General features: G+C 38.4%; 1 protein-coding gene across 43 annotated transcripts in view; it reads left to right on the forward strand.

Annotated features, from left to right (window-relative positions):
* NCOR1 (nuclear receptor corepressor 1) overlaps positions 1-12,078 on the forward strand; it is a 160,704-nt gene that overhangs the window by 125,876 nt on the left and 22,750 nt on the right. For 28 of the 43 annotated variants that reach the window (XM_070228231.1, XM_070228233.1, XM_023653564.2 and 25 more), the window contains 8 exons: positions 1,772-1,912; positions 3,443-3,526; positions 4,011-4,267; positions 4,624-4,987; positions 7,285-7,512; positions 10,276-10,485; positions 10,947-11,096; positions 11,447-11,560. In XM_070228231.1, coding sequence (XP_070084332.1) covers positions 1,772-1,912; positions 3,443-3,526; positions 4,011-4,267; positions 4,624-4,987; positions 7,285-7,512; positions 10,276-10,485; positions 10,947-11,096; positions 11,447-11,560 — 1,548 coding nt within the window. The remainder of the gene's footprint in view (positions 1-1,771; positions 1,913-3,442; positions 3,527-4,010; positions 4,268-4,623; positions 4,988-7,284; positions 7,513-10,275; positions 10,486-10,946; positions 11,097-11,446; positions 11,561-12,078) is intronic. The other 15 variants (XM_023653567.2, XM_070228230.1, XM_070228234.1 and 12 more) reach the window with 1 other exon arrangement.

The following is a 12,078-nucleotide window of genomic DNA, read 5'->3' on the forward strand; positions in this document are numbered from 1 at the left end:
TGTTTCCGTGAAGAATGTCATTGGGATTCTGATTGGGATTGCATTGAATCTGTAGATTGCTTTAGGTAGTATGGACATTTTAAGTATGTTTATTCTTCCAATCCATGTGCATGAAATATCTTTCCATTTCTTTATGTCATCATTGATTTCTTTCAATAATATCTTATAGTTTTCATTGTATAGGTCTTTCACCTCCTTGGTTAAATTTATTCATAGATATTTTATTCTTTTTGTTGTGACTGTAAATGGGATTGTATTATTGAGTTTTCTTTCTGTTAGTTCATTATTAGAGTATAGAAATGCAACTGATTTTTGTACCCTGCAACTTTGCTGTAGTTGTTTATTATTTCTAATAGTTTTCCAATGGATTAATAGAATCAATTTTATTTTAAACAGATTCCTATTTTGTGAGTTAAGAATTAGGGAGTAGATAATAGTCTGATAATCCTGGAAAGAATATTGAATTTAAATTCTCCTTAAATATAGCTATTTTAATGTCTGTATGTATGTAAACATTTTCTTTAGATGTATTGTGAAGTTATGTTTTCCTAGTAATATTATTTTATAAAAATGACTTAGTTATGCGGTAAAAGCCAAGTAATGGACTGAATTTGAGTTCTCATTTGCAACTGTTTTTGTGATCTGAATAGTCAGTGATCATGCTTTTATCTTTCTCTTCAAATACATAGAAATGAAGTATGTGATCACACAATGTCTTATGCAAAATACATGTATCTTTATTTCCTTCTTCCTTTCTTGTTTTAATGTTTCTGGAGTATATTGATTTACATTTTGTTTCTGGGGGAAGTAATTAATGCACATTGCCTAAGCCAGAAATCTAGATGTCATCCTTGATTCTTCCTTCTCTTTCCACATCTAATCAGTCAGTCCCTAAGTTTCTATTCTCTTTATTAAAGTCTCTGAAATCCATCTGTTTCTTTGTATTCCTCACTGCCACCATCGTCTTTCACCTGGATAACTTGTCTCTCTGCCTAACTCATCTTCCTGCTTTCAGTCTTAACCCATATTCAAAACTGTACATCATGTCACTTCCTGCTTGACTCTCAGTTGCTTTTAAGATCATTGTAAGCCCCTTACCTTGGTTTAATTACCCCTCTGTGATCTGCTTCCAGTTTGTCTCTTCAGAATGTTCCCTTCCCACTTTTCCCTTAGCCCCCTTGCATTTACTACCCGCTACAGTCTTCCTCTCTGCTCCACTCTACACATTGGCCATTTATTGAGCTCAAATTCTTTTACTGTGCCAAACTTTGTCTTGCCTTGTGGTCTTTGTGCTCACTGTTCCCTTGGCCTGTACCGCCCCTTCCTCCCTTTACCTTTGACTTAAGCATCTCTGTTTATCCGTCAGTTCTCAGCTTAAACATTACTTCTTATAAATAGCCTTACCTGAAGCTTTGTTAGGTTTCCCTTTTAGCATTCTCATAGCACATTTTACTTCTTTTTTCATAGTACTTATTGCACTCTGTAGTAATTGCCTATTAATTTATCTGTATCTGTCTCTATTGAGCAAGTTTCATGAGCGGAGGGACTTAATTTGTCAACCTTATCTGCAAGCCCAGCTTATGCCTGACACTCAATAAATATGTTTGAATGCATGAAAACATTTTTATAAATATCTACACAGATGTTTATTATAGGTTAAGACTACTTTTTATATTATTATTTTTATAAGATAGACTTTGAAATTAAGATAACTTATTTATTGTACAACAGGCTTTGGGCTCTGAGCAATTTTTGTTTCTTTATTCTGTAGATATTAAGAATGCCCGAGAAGGGACGAGGAGTCCAAGAACAGCTCATGAAATCAGTCTAAAAAGAAGCTATGAATCAGTGGAAGGAAATATAAAGCAAGGGTTGTCAATGAGGGAGTCTCCTGTGTCAGCACCGTTGGAAGGTAAGATGTTTCCACAACATTATTTAGATACATTTAATTTTGTATAGTAAATTTGCATTGTTGAATTAGGTTATGTTCAGTCTCTGTTGTTTCTACATGAAATTTATATCTAAATGAAACATATAAACAGAATGTATCAGTGTATTATTAATATATAATACATAAAATATATATAATTAATATATTAATATAAAACGTTAATGTAGGTTTAAGTTTACATTCATATCTATGTATAAGTCATGTGGTACACGACAGTGGAGAGAAGTAAAAATTAAACATAATTGATCATATTGTAGGTAACTCTTAGAAGCTCATATAATTTGTCGATTTTTCTTGTTTAAGTGAGTTTAAAAATGTAAAATTCTTTCTGAGAACTTTGTTTTTACTGTGAAACAGACAAAGTGATGTAATAGGTAGAGCAAAGACATGTAGATTAATCCCACCTGCATCCTTTCCTTTGCATTTGTCTGTGCCTGTTTATTCCTCTGTAAATTAAAGAGTATACCTTCCTTTGTGTGAGGATTAGTGACAAGTATCCAACTTTGTTCTGATCATGCACTCAGTAAATAACAGTTTTATTTTGTTATGACTCATTTTATTTAAATCTTAACTTGCCTCAACTGTTTAATTTTAATCTAGATGAAATACTAAAAACAGGGTAGGACTCCTCAATCTTAGAAGTCCTATGTAATTTTCTAAGAGCTGGATTTTCCCTGTATTAAAAAAAAAGTGTCACTTCACTTTAGGGTAAATGTGTGTGGTGTTATTTCCAATTGTTGATTCAGATTTATTAGCAGTATGACGTGAAATTTCTAAAGAGGTAGTTACGACTCTTTCATTTTGATTTGCGTGTCCCATTTAATATATTTTGTCTATTTTTGAGGTCTCCGTCTTTCATGTTTTCCCTTTCTCACAGATATATTTTGAAGCTAAACAGTGATTTCCAGTCCCTCTGTATTCTCTCTTACCTTGGTAAAGAAGCATTGGGATTTAGATTGAGCTTTGAAAGTGGCTCTCTTTTCTTTTTGACCTATAATGGGTGTCTTCTTTGGCCATTTTCTATTTAGGAAAAAGTTTAAAAAGGAATGAGTGATGTCATGTTGGGTACTCCCAACTTTTATTTTTTCCGTGATTTCCTTCTGAGTAGTTCATAATTTAAAATATCCTTTTCTCTACAGAGCTTTTATCAAAAATATATACTCTTTGGGGCCACCCTGGTGGTACAGTGATTAACTTTGCACGTTCTGCTTTGGCAGCGCAGGATTCACTGGTTTGGATCCCAGGTGCAGACCCATGTACGACTTAGTAAGCTATGCTGTGGCAGGCATCCCACATATAAAGTGGAGGAAGATGGGCACAAATGTTAGCTCAGGACCAATATTCCTCAGCAAAAAGAGGAGGATTGGCAGCAGATGTTAGCTCAGGGCTAATCTTCTTCATCAAAAAAATTACTCTTAGCGACAGTGTGAAGTACATGTGAATTGACATACACATTATGTTTAATACTTGAATTGCTTTCTTGTTTGAAAGGGCTGATATGCCGAGCATTACCCAGGGGGAGCCCTCATTCTGACCTCAAAGAAAGGACTGTGCTGTCTGGTTCCATAATGCAGGGTAAAAGTTTTGTTCATTTTGGTTTTATTCATGACTGTCTCACTGGCAAAGTCGTTTGACATTAATTTGCAGTGCATGAAACCTGCTTTTCAAGATATTTTCCCTTTTGAACAAGACATTTAAGTCTTGATTATAACTGTTCTGTCTCTGCGCTACATAGTTTATTTGAAGATGATAGTTGCCTAATCTTTGAAGATAGAGACATCTTCATTATGTAAAAATCATTCTGTGATGGTGATAAATGATGTATTAAATCTTAACCCTAAAGAAGAAATAACTGATGAATATTTATTTACGGATCTGTTCTAAACAGAGAATTGAGTAGACACTGCAAGATGGCAAGGCATTAATTTTTTAAATTGCAGTAGAATATATGTAACAAAATTTACCATTTTAACAATTTTTAAGTGTATAGTTCAGTGCCATTGTTATGCAATCATCAGAATTCTCTTAATAAGTATGTTCCTTGAATTCTCTTTTGAAGGCACACCAAGAGCAACAACTGAAAGCTTTGAAGATGGCCTTAAATATCCCAAACAGATTAAAAGGGAGAGTCCTCCTATACGAGCATTTGAAGGTGCAATTACCAAAGGAAAACCATATGATGGCATTACCACCATCAAGGAAATGGGGCGTTCCATTCATGAGATTCCACGGCAAGATATTTTAACTCAGGAAAGCCGAAAAACTCCAGAAGTGGTCCAGAGCACGAGGCCGATAATTGAGGGTTCCATCTCCCAGGTAACTAGACTGTAGTTCTTTTTGTCAGCCATTCCACTTTAGGCTGTGATATTTATGGAGCATTTTAAAAAGTGAGACTTAATAATTGTTGGTAGTTCTTATGCTGTGAGACCTATTGGAAGTAAACGTGAAAGTTTTATATATGCTTTATCATTAGTTTTTCTTGTGTCCTTAGTGTGAAGTATATAATGTGGGAGAGTATGCAACTCAGGATTGGTGGGCTTGTGATTGAGGCATCCACACAGACAATAAGACTACCACGGCGAACTATAGTTGCCATGAGCCAAACATAGACCTGAGATAGAAAAATATTTGGATGCCTTCGGCTGCTGTAATGTTTGTTTCTTTCCCTTTAGGGTACACCAATAAAGTTTGACAGCAACTCAGGTCAATCTGCTATCAAACACAATGTCAAATCCTTAATTACGGGGCCTAGCAAACTGCCCCGTGGAATGCCTCCACTGGAAATCGTGCCAGAGAACATAAAAGTGGTAGAACGGGGAAAATATGAGGATGTGAAAGCAGGCGAGCCAGTGCGTCCCCGGCATACATCGGTGGTAAGCTCTGGCCCCTCCGTTCTTAGGTCAACACTTCATGAAGCTCCCAAAGCACAGCTGAGCCCAGGGATTTATGATGACACTAGTAGTGCACGGCGGACACCTGTGAGTTATCAGAACACCATGTCCAGAGGCTCACCTATGATGAACAGAACTTCTGATGGTATGTTACTCTTGTATCCTTGTCTGATCATTTTTATTGCGCTTTTTCACCTCTAGCAAATAGTAAATGTTGAAGTGTTAGCTTTAGATTGTCACAAGATCTATAGGTTGTGCTTGATACTAGGGCTGTGGAAGGCTACCGTATTAAAAGTACAGGCATACCTTGTTTAATTGCGCTACGCTTTATTGCACTTCACAGATACTGTTTTTGTTTTTGTTTTTTTTTTGAGGAAGATTAGCCCTGAGCTAACTACTGCTAGTCCTCCTCTTTTTTTGCTGAGGAAGCCTGCCGCTGAGCTAACATCCGCGCCCATCTTCCTCTACTTTATATATGGGACGCCTACCACAGCATGGCGTTCCAAGCGATGCCATGTCCACACCCAGGATCTGAACCAGCGAACCCCGGGCCGCCGAGAAGCGGAACGTGTGAACTTAACTGCTGTGCCACCTGGCTGGTACCCCTGTATTTTTTACAAGACCCTCCACCAGCAAAAAGATTATGACTCACTGAAGGATCAGATGATGGTTAGCATTTTTTAGGGAAAAAGTATTTTTTAATTAAGGTATATACATTGTTTTTTTAGACATAATGCTATTGCACAATTAGTAAACTACAGTACAGTCTTTTTTATGCATTGGGAAACCAAAACATTCTCGTGACTTGCTTTATTGCAGTGGTCTGGAACTAAACCCGCAGTACCTCTGAGGAATGCCTGTAGGCATAATTATAGGTAAAATACCTAGTATTTTAATCAAGTGCAGAGTATGATGGAGTCCAGAAATGCTCTAGAATAAATATTTTCAGAGTGTTTTTTCAGCTAGTTCTATAAGGTTTTAGAAGTCAGTTTTGACAGTCCTTCAGCAGCAGTCCGTTGTGGTAGTTGAAAGTTTAGGCTCTGGAGCAAGACTGCTTAGGCTTGAATTAAGGTTTTTCTTATTACACGAGCTTGGGCAAGTTACTGAACTTTTCTCTGCCTTAGTTTCCTCATCCCTAAAATGGTCAGGTAATAGTAAGCCATACCTCAATGGATTGTTGTGAAGATAAAATGAGGTAATATGTTTAAGGGATTTTAAAAGAAAAAAATAGTGCCTGGTATTTTGAAGGACTCAATAAATGTGAACTATTACTCTTGTCATTATCATCAGAACCCCACACCTCCTTGGGGTTTATGCTGCTGGCAGGTACATCAGTAAGGTAAGAAGCGTTGATTTTTACCATGTTGTCCCTGAAACAATCTGAGGCCCTTAGAAATGTATCCACTTATCATTTTAAATTTCATTGCGGTATATATTTATTGAGGGCTTGTGTCTGCAAGGTCCTGGGCTGGACACAGCAAGAGCTGTAAAGGTGAAGAGTGTGTTAGACAGTGGGAGAGGAGTAGCACAGAGGAAAGAGAAAAGGGAAGTGCCTGCTTCTGAGTAGAGTGGTGAATTAAAACCTTTTGGCTCTTGAAGAAGAATTGCCCTGCAGAAGGAAAAGGCATGCCATATTTAAGCAGGTCGGGGCTTGGAAGGGGATGTAACAAACCAGTGTGATGGTGGTTTTGACAGTCAGATTTGTATGATCATGGCAAAGTTGATATTATAAAATTGTTAATAATTAGATGGTGGTGATGGTTGCACAACATTGGGAGTGTATTAATGCCCCTGAATTGTACCCTTTAAAATGGTAAATTTTATGTTATATGTTGTTTACCACCGTTATTACAACAGTTGAGCCTGATGGCCCATAAGTATTTGGATATGATAGGCATTGGTGGGATAATCTAACCTTTCTGAATAACATGGTTTAGAAAAGAAGAGGCTGCAGTAGGGAAGAGATCGATGTTGGTGAGGTAAAGAGAAAGTCTTTGTGGAAGTACAGAGCAGGAAAAAATAGTATAACTTAATGACCGATGGGCAGTAAGGAGGCTGCTTAGTAATGCAGGCTCAAAGAGAGGAAGGTGAGATTCGGTACGTGTGGGATCAAAAGAATTTAGAATGTTAAAGTCATACAGAAAAAAATCATTTATAATGGATTTAAAGAGGAGTGTTGAACTTCATTATTAATCTTAACATTAGGTGGTAAAATGCTGGCACTATGATCCAAAAGTTGGTAATCTCCAAATCTCAAAAGCTTCTCCTAGTTGTTCACTTTGGCATATTTTGCAAGATTGAATGTTAAAAGTTTTAGTGGAAAGGCAAGATCAAAATATTATATGAATATAGTCTGTATTTGAGTGATTGAGAAATGGATAAATAGTATCATACTAAGCAAGTTTTCTTAAGAATTTGTGGTGTTGGCTCTTTTTTTTCTAGTTACGATTTCTTCTAGCAAGTCTACCAATCATGAAAGAAAATCGACACTAACCCCTACCCAGAGGGAAAGCATACCAGCAAAGTCTCCAGTACCTGGGGTGGACCCTGTAGTCAGCCACAGCCCTTTTGATCCCCATCACAGGGGCAGCACTGCAGGAGAGGTTTATCGGAGCCACCTTCCCACACATTTGGATCCAGCCATGCCGTTTCACAGGGCTCTGGATCCTGGTAAGCACAGTGTGTATTGATAATTTATGGCAAAGAAATAATATACCTGTATGATTTTTTAAACTTTCTATTTATTAAAGTACAATATGCACATATCATTAGTGTACAGCTCAGTGAATTTTCACAAACTGTACACCCATGTGTTACCAGCCCCCAAATCAGGAAACAAAATATTACCAGCACCCTTTAAAGAATTAAAAATAAGAGGTATGTGAAAAGCCCTCTTAGTGTTTGGCATTTGGTTAAGCCGATTGAAAAAGTGGGTTAATGTGACAATTATTTTTAAATGACACAGGCATACCTTAAACGTTTTAATGTACAACATAGACGTTCATTTGTCAGTGTTCCGATATAAGGCCAAGGTCCACTGATTAAGCCTTACCATTGTCTTTCTTATATACATGATTCTCACATTTCCAGATTTCGTTTTTTAAGTGAAGCTAGAATTTAAAATCACTTCAAAGGAATCTAAATACAGAATCCTTCTGGATTTTTCCCAGTCTTTTAAAATTGTCTGGCCCATACCTGATTCAACTTCTATATCGAGTCTCCAAAACAGTCAACTTTGTTTCCAAAGAAACCACTCTTTTCATTTTTCTCTCATCGATTTACAGATTATTTGATGAAGTTACGTAATTATTATTCTTCTCTCTTTTTTTTTAAAGATTGGCACCTGAGCTAACAACTGTTGCCAATCTTTTTTTTTTCCTTCTCCCCAAAGCCCCCCAGTACATAGTTGTCTATTCTAGTTGTGAGTGCCTCTGGTTGTGCTATGTGGGACACCACCTCAGCATGGCCTGACCAGCAGTGCCATTGTACGCCCGGGATCTGAACGGATGAAACCCCAGGCCACCAAAGCGCAGCGTGCGAACTTAACCATTCGGCCACGGGGCCGGCCCCTGAAGTTACATAATTATAGTAGCAAGTATAGCTGGAAAGAACTTTTGAACAGACACCGCTTCCTGTGGGTAAACATAATTCTGGTAGGTTCAGAGCGTGCAGGTTTTTGAGAGAGCAGTCTGTTCTGGGCACAGTGATGCTGCCTGCCAGGGGTGCAGGGCAGCTTGCTCTGCAGAGGGAAAGGAGTCCTGTCAGCAGGTCAGTGGAGAGTCGCTGCTGGGCTGTCATGACCCACCTGCTGTGCCAGTTCCACCCAGGTCCTGTTCCCTGCTCCTCTTGCCTGCTGAGCCTCACTCAAATGTGTATTTTCTGCTCATCCCTCTTTATCATAAACTGCTTGCTCATTACAACCTTCAAGTTGAAATTGGGACACAGAACACTTGTATTTCACCTTGGTCCTTAGGGAAGCGATTTTCATTACCAGTGTGCCAAGATTTCTAAGGGTTATTTACATTTCATAGTAGCAAGTTATGTGTGGAAAATATTTTATCTGAAAGCTCTATCAGTGCCATCAAATTGTTTGAGGACATTAAGTTTCAGAGGAGTCCACACCTAGTTCTTCAGGGACTGTCTCCGAAAACTGATGCAGAAGTTCCCACAGAGTCAGCTGACAGACTTACGTGGCTGGGAGTTCTAGATGAAGGTGAAGCAAACATTCCAGAAAACTTATCATTTGTTTTTTTAGGGAGAACATATATATATATATATATATATATATATAAAATAGTTCACTCAAGTTCTCAGACAAAATTGGGTGTTTATACTTTCATTTAGTGTTTCTCATAGTCCTTCATTTCTTAGCACTTTCATTTGCTTGTCATTTTTGAGCTGGAGCTGGATTGTAAATGTTTTGAGGAGAGAGATGACATCTTCTACTTTTTTTTTTGCTGAGGAAGATTTGCCCTGAACTATCATCCACTGCCAATCTTCCTCTTTTTGTATGTGAGTCACTGCCACAGCATGGCCACTAACAGACAAGTGGTGTAGACTCATTCCCAGGTACTGATCCTGGGCCTCCAAAGCAGCGTGTGCTGAACTTAACCACTAGGCCACCAGGGCTGGCCCTTATCTTGTACTTTTTACTATACCTACCCCTTCCTAACATCCTGTGTCATGCTCTAGGGTTGCCAAACTATAGCCTGGGGGCCAAATTTTGTTAGTGCCTGTTTGTGTAAATAAAGTTTTATTAGAACACAGCCACGCCCATTTGTCTATATTTTGTCTATGGCTGCTTTCATGCCGCACTGGCAGAGTTGAGTAGGGTTGACTGAGACCACATGGTCCACAAAGCCTAAAATATTTACCATCTGGCTCTTTACAGAAAAAGTTTCCTAATCTCTGCTCTAAATACATGCACTAATTAAATGCTTATAGACTAATCTTTTTCACTCCCAGGAAAGGAAAGTTACTGTTTGTCACAAAGTGTTTTCACATATATTTCCATTTGGTCCTATTGGATGATCAGTACTACAAAAATAATTTTATTTTCAAACACAGCTCTTGGAGACTTCAGGTGAAAATATAATAAAGTTACATGGCAAAGACTGAAAATGAAACTACTTGAAAATTTTTTTAGCTACTGTTCTAATGGTACAAAGGTTAATACTCATGTTTTGTCTAGTTTCTCCTTTCCCTTTTCCATTACATTTAACATTAGAATGTTGATATTCATAATTGCTGACATATCAAGGTGTAGAATGAATCCACCTTAATCCCTGTACCGCCCCCACGCCAATGCTAAATAAAAATTGCGTGTGCAATTAGCTCAACAGGTGGTTTTTCTTACTCTTTCTGTGGGTGATGTTTAGCAAATGAATTTCATCCAGACTAAACTCAGTGCCTTTCTCTCATTCTCTCAATCAGCAGCTGCTGCCTACCTGTTTCAGAGACAACTTTCACCAACCCCAGGTTACCCAAGTCAATATCAGCTTTATGCAATGGAGAACACAAGACAGACAATCCTAAATGACTACATTACCTCACAGCAGATGCAAGTGAACTTGCGCCCAGATGTGGCCAGAGGACTGTCTCCACGAGAGCAGCAGTTGGGTCTCCCATACCCAGCAACAAGGGGTATGTGTTTTTGCAGTTCAGATTTCATGTAATTTATTATGTGTACCCAGAGTTTCCTACATACTCAATAACTATTTGTTGAATGAATGATGGAAAGAAAACCATATCCTTTAGCCCTTGAAGGCAAACAAAATAATGTATCAAGATGGAGTGTTTTGGTGAACACTGAAATAACTAAACCAAGTCAGTGTACTAGGTATTTGAAATCATTGTTTTACCAGTTTGCTGTCTCTCTTTAACCTATCCATGCGTTTAGGTTACTGGTAGGAGGCAGAGTATTTCCTGTCCTTCTCTAGATTTAAAGACAGTCTTACAAAGTAATGATCTTAAACATTTTTATTTATACTATATACGAAGTATCATTGGGTTATAGAGATAAAATAGCGAGCCATGTATGGTTCTGTATCTTTAGAGCAACATTTAAATTTAATGTACTTTTATTGTATTTGTCTTTTGAGCAGGAATCATTGACCTGACCAATATGCCTCCAGCAATTTTAGTGCCTCACCCAGGGGGAACAAGCACTCCTCCCATGGACAGAATCACTTATATTCCTGGGACACAGATTGCTTTCCCGCCCAGGCCGTACAACGCTGCTTCTGTGTCTCCAGGTGAGAGTTTACAGTGACACACTTCTCTGATGTGAGCAGCATGCTTAAGTGTTGACAGCGTAGCCTTTGAAGGTATTCTGGGCACTTGTTCTTCTTTGCTCTGCTGTTTTTCATGTAATATTTAGTGATAGTTCCCTATATGCCATCTATCTAGATATTCTAAAATATCCTAAAAGCTTGTGTTATGTTCTGGTTGTCATCCAAGACTCTTAATAAAATAAACTCCCTACATCTCAAATTTGGAACTTATTGAAAAATTTTCAGTCGCTTAAGATAAATCTAAAAATGGTTTGCTGTAGCTGACAGGTTGATAATTTTGTCTTTAAGTTGCAGATTCATGTGTTTTACAGGACATTCAACACACCTTGTAGCCGCCGCAAGTGCTGAAAGAGAACGTGAACGGGAGCGGGAGAAGGAGCGGGAGCGGATTGCTGCCGCTTCCTCAGACCTCTACCTTCGGCCAGGTGGGTGGGATGGCTTTCTTCATTCTATAGACATTTCTTGGTAATCCAGTATGATGGGACATTGTGCTTATTGTTGTGGGGGATGACAATGTGATCTTACAAACAAGAACTATAAGACAGAAAGTAATTACATGCCTTATGTGAAGTACAGGTAAAAATGCTATACAAGTTGAAATGGTGCAAACACACATTTTAAACAGGTAAATGAAGTTTTCATGATGAAGGTACCATTTTGATTTGGCACCAGTGGTTGGCTACACTTGGGCCCGAAGATACAGCTGGGTGCAGAGCTCGTTAAAGCTGAAAGTAGGGGCCGTCCCAGTGGTGCAGCGGTTAAGTGTACACGTTCTGATTTGGCGGCCTGGGGTTCGCCAGTTCGGATCCCGGGTATGGACATGGCATGGCTGGACAAGCTGTGCTGTGGTAGGCGTCCCACATATAAAGTAGAGGAAGATGGGCATGGATGTTAGCTCAGGGCCAGTCTTCCTCAGCAAAAAGAGGAGGATTGGCAGCAGTTA

Source organism: Equus caballus, chromosome 11 (assembly GCF_041296265.1).
Source record: "Equus caballus isolate H_3958 breed thoroughbred chromosome 11, TB-T2T, whole genome shotgun sequence".
In the NCBI taxonomy this organism is placed as follows: domain Eukaryota; kingdom Metazoa; phylum Chordata; class Mammalia; order Perissodactyla; family Equidae; genus Equus; species Equus caballus.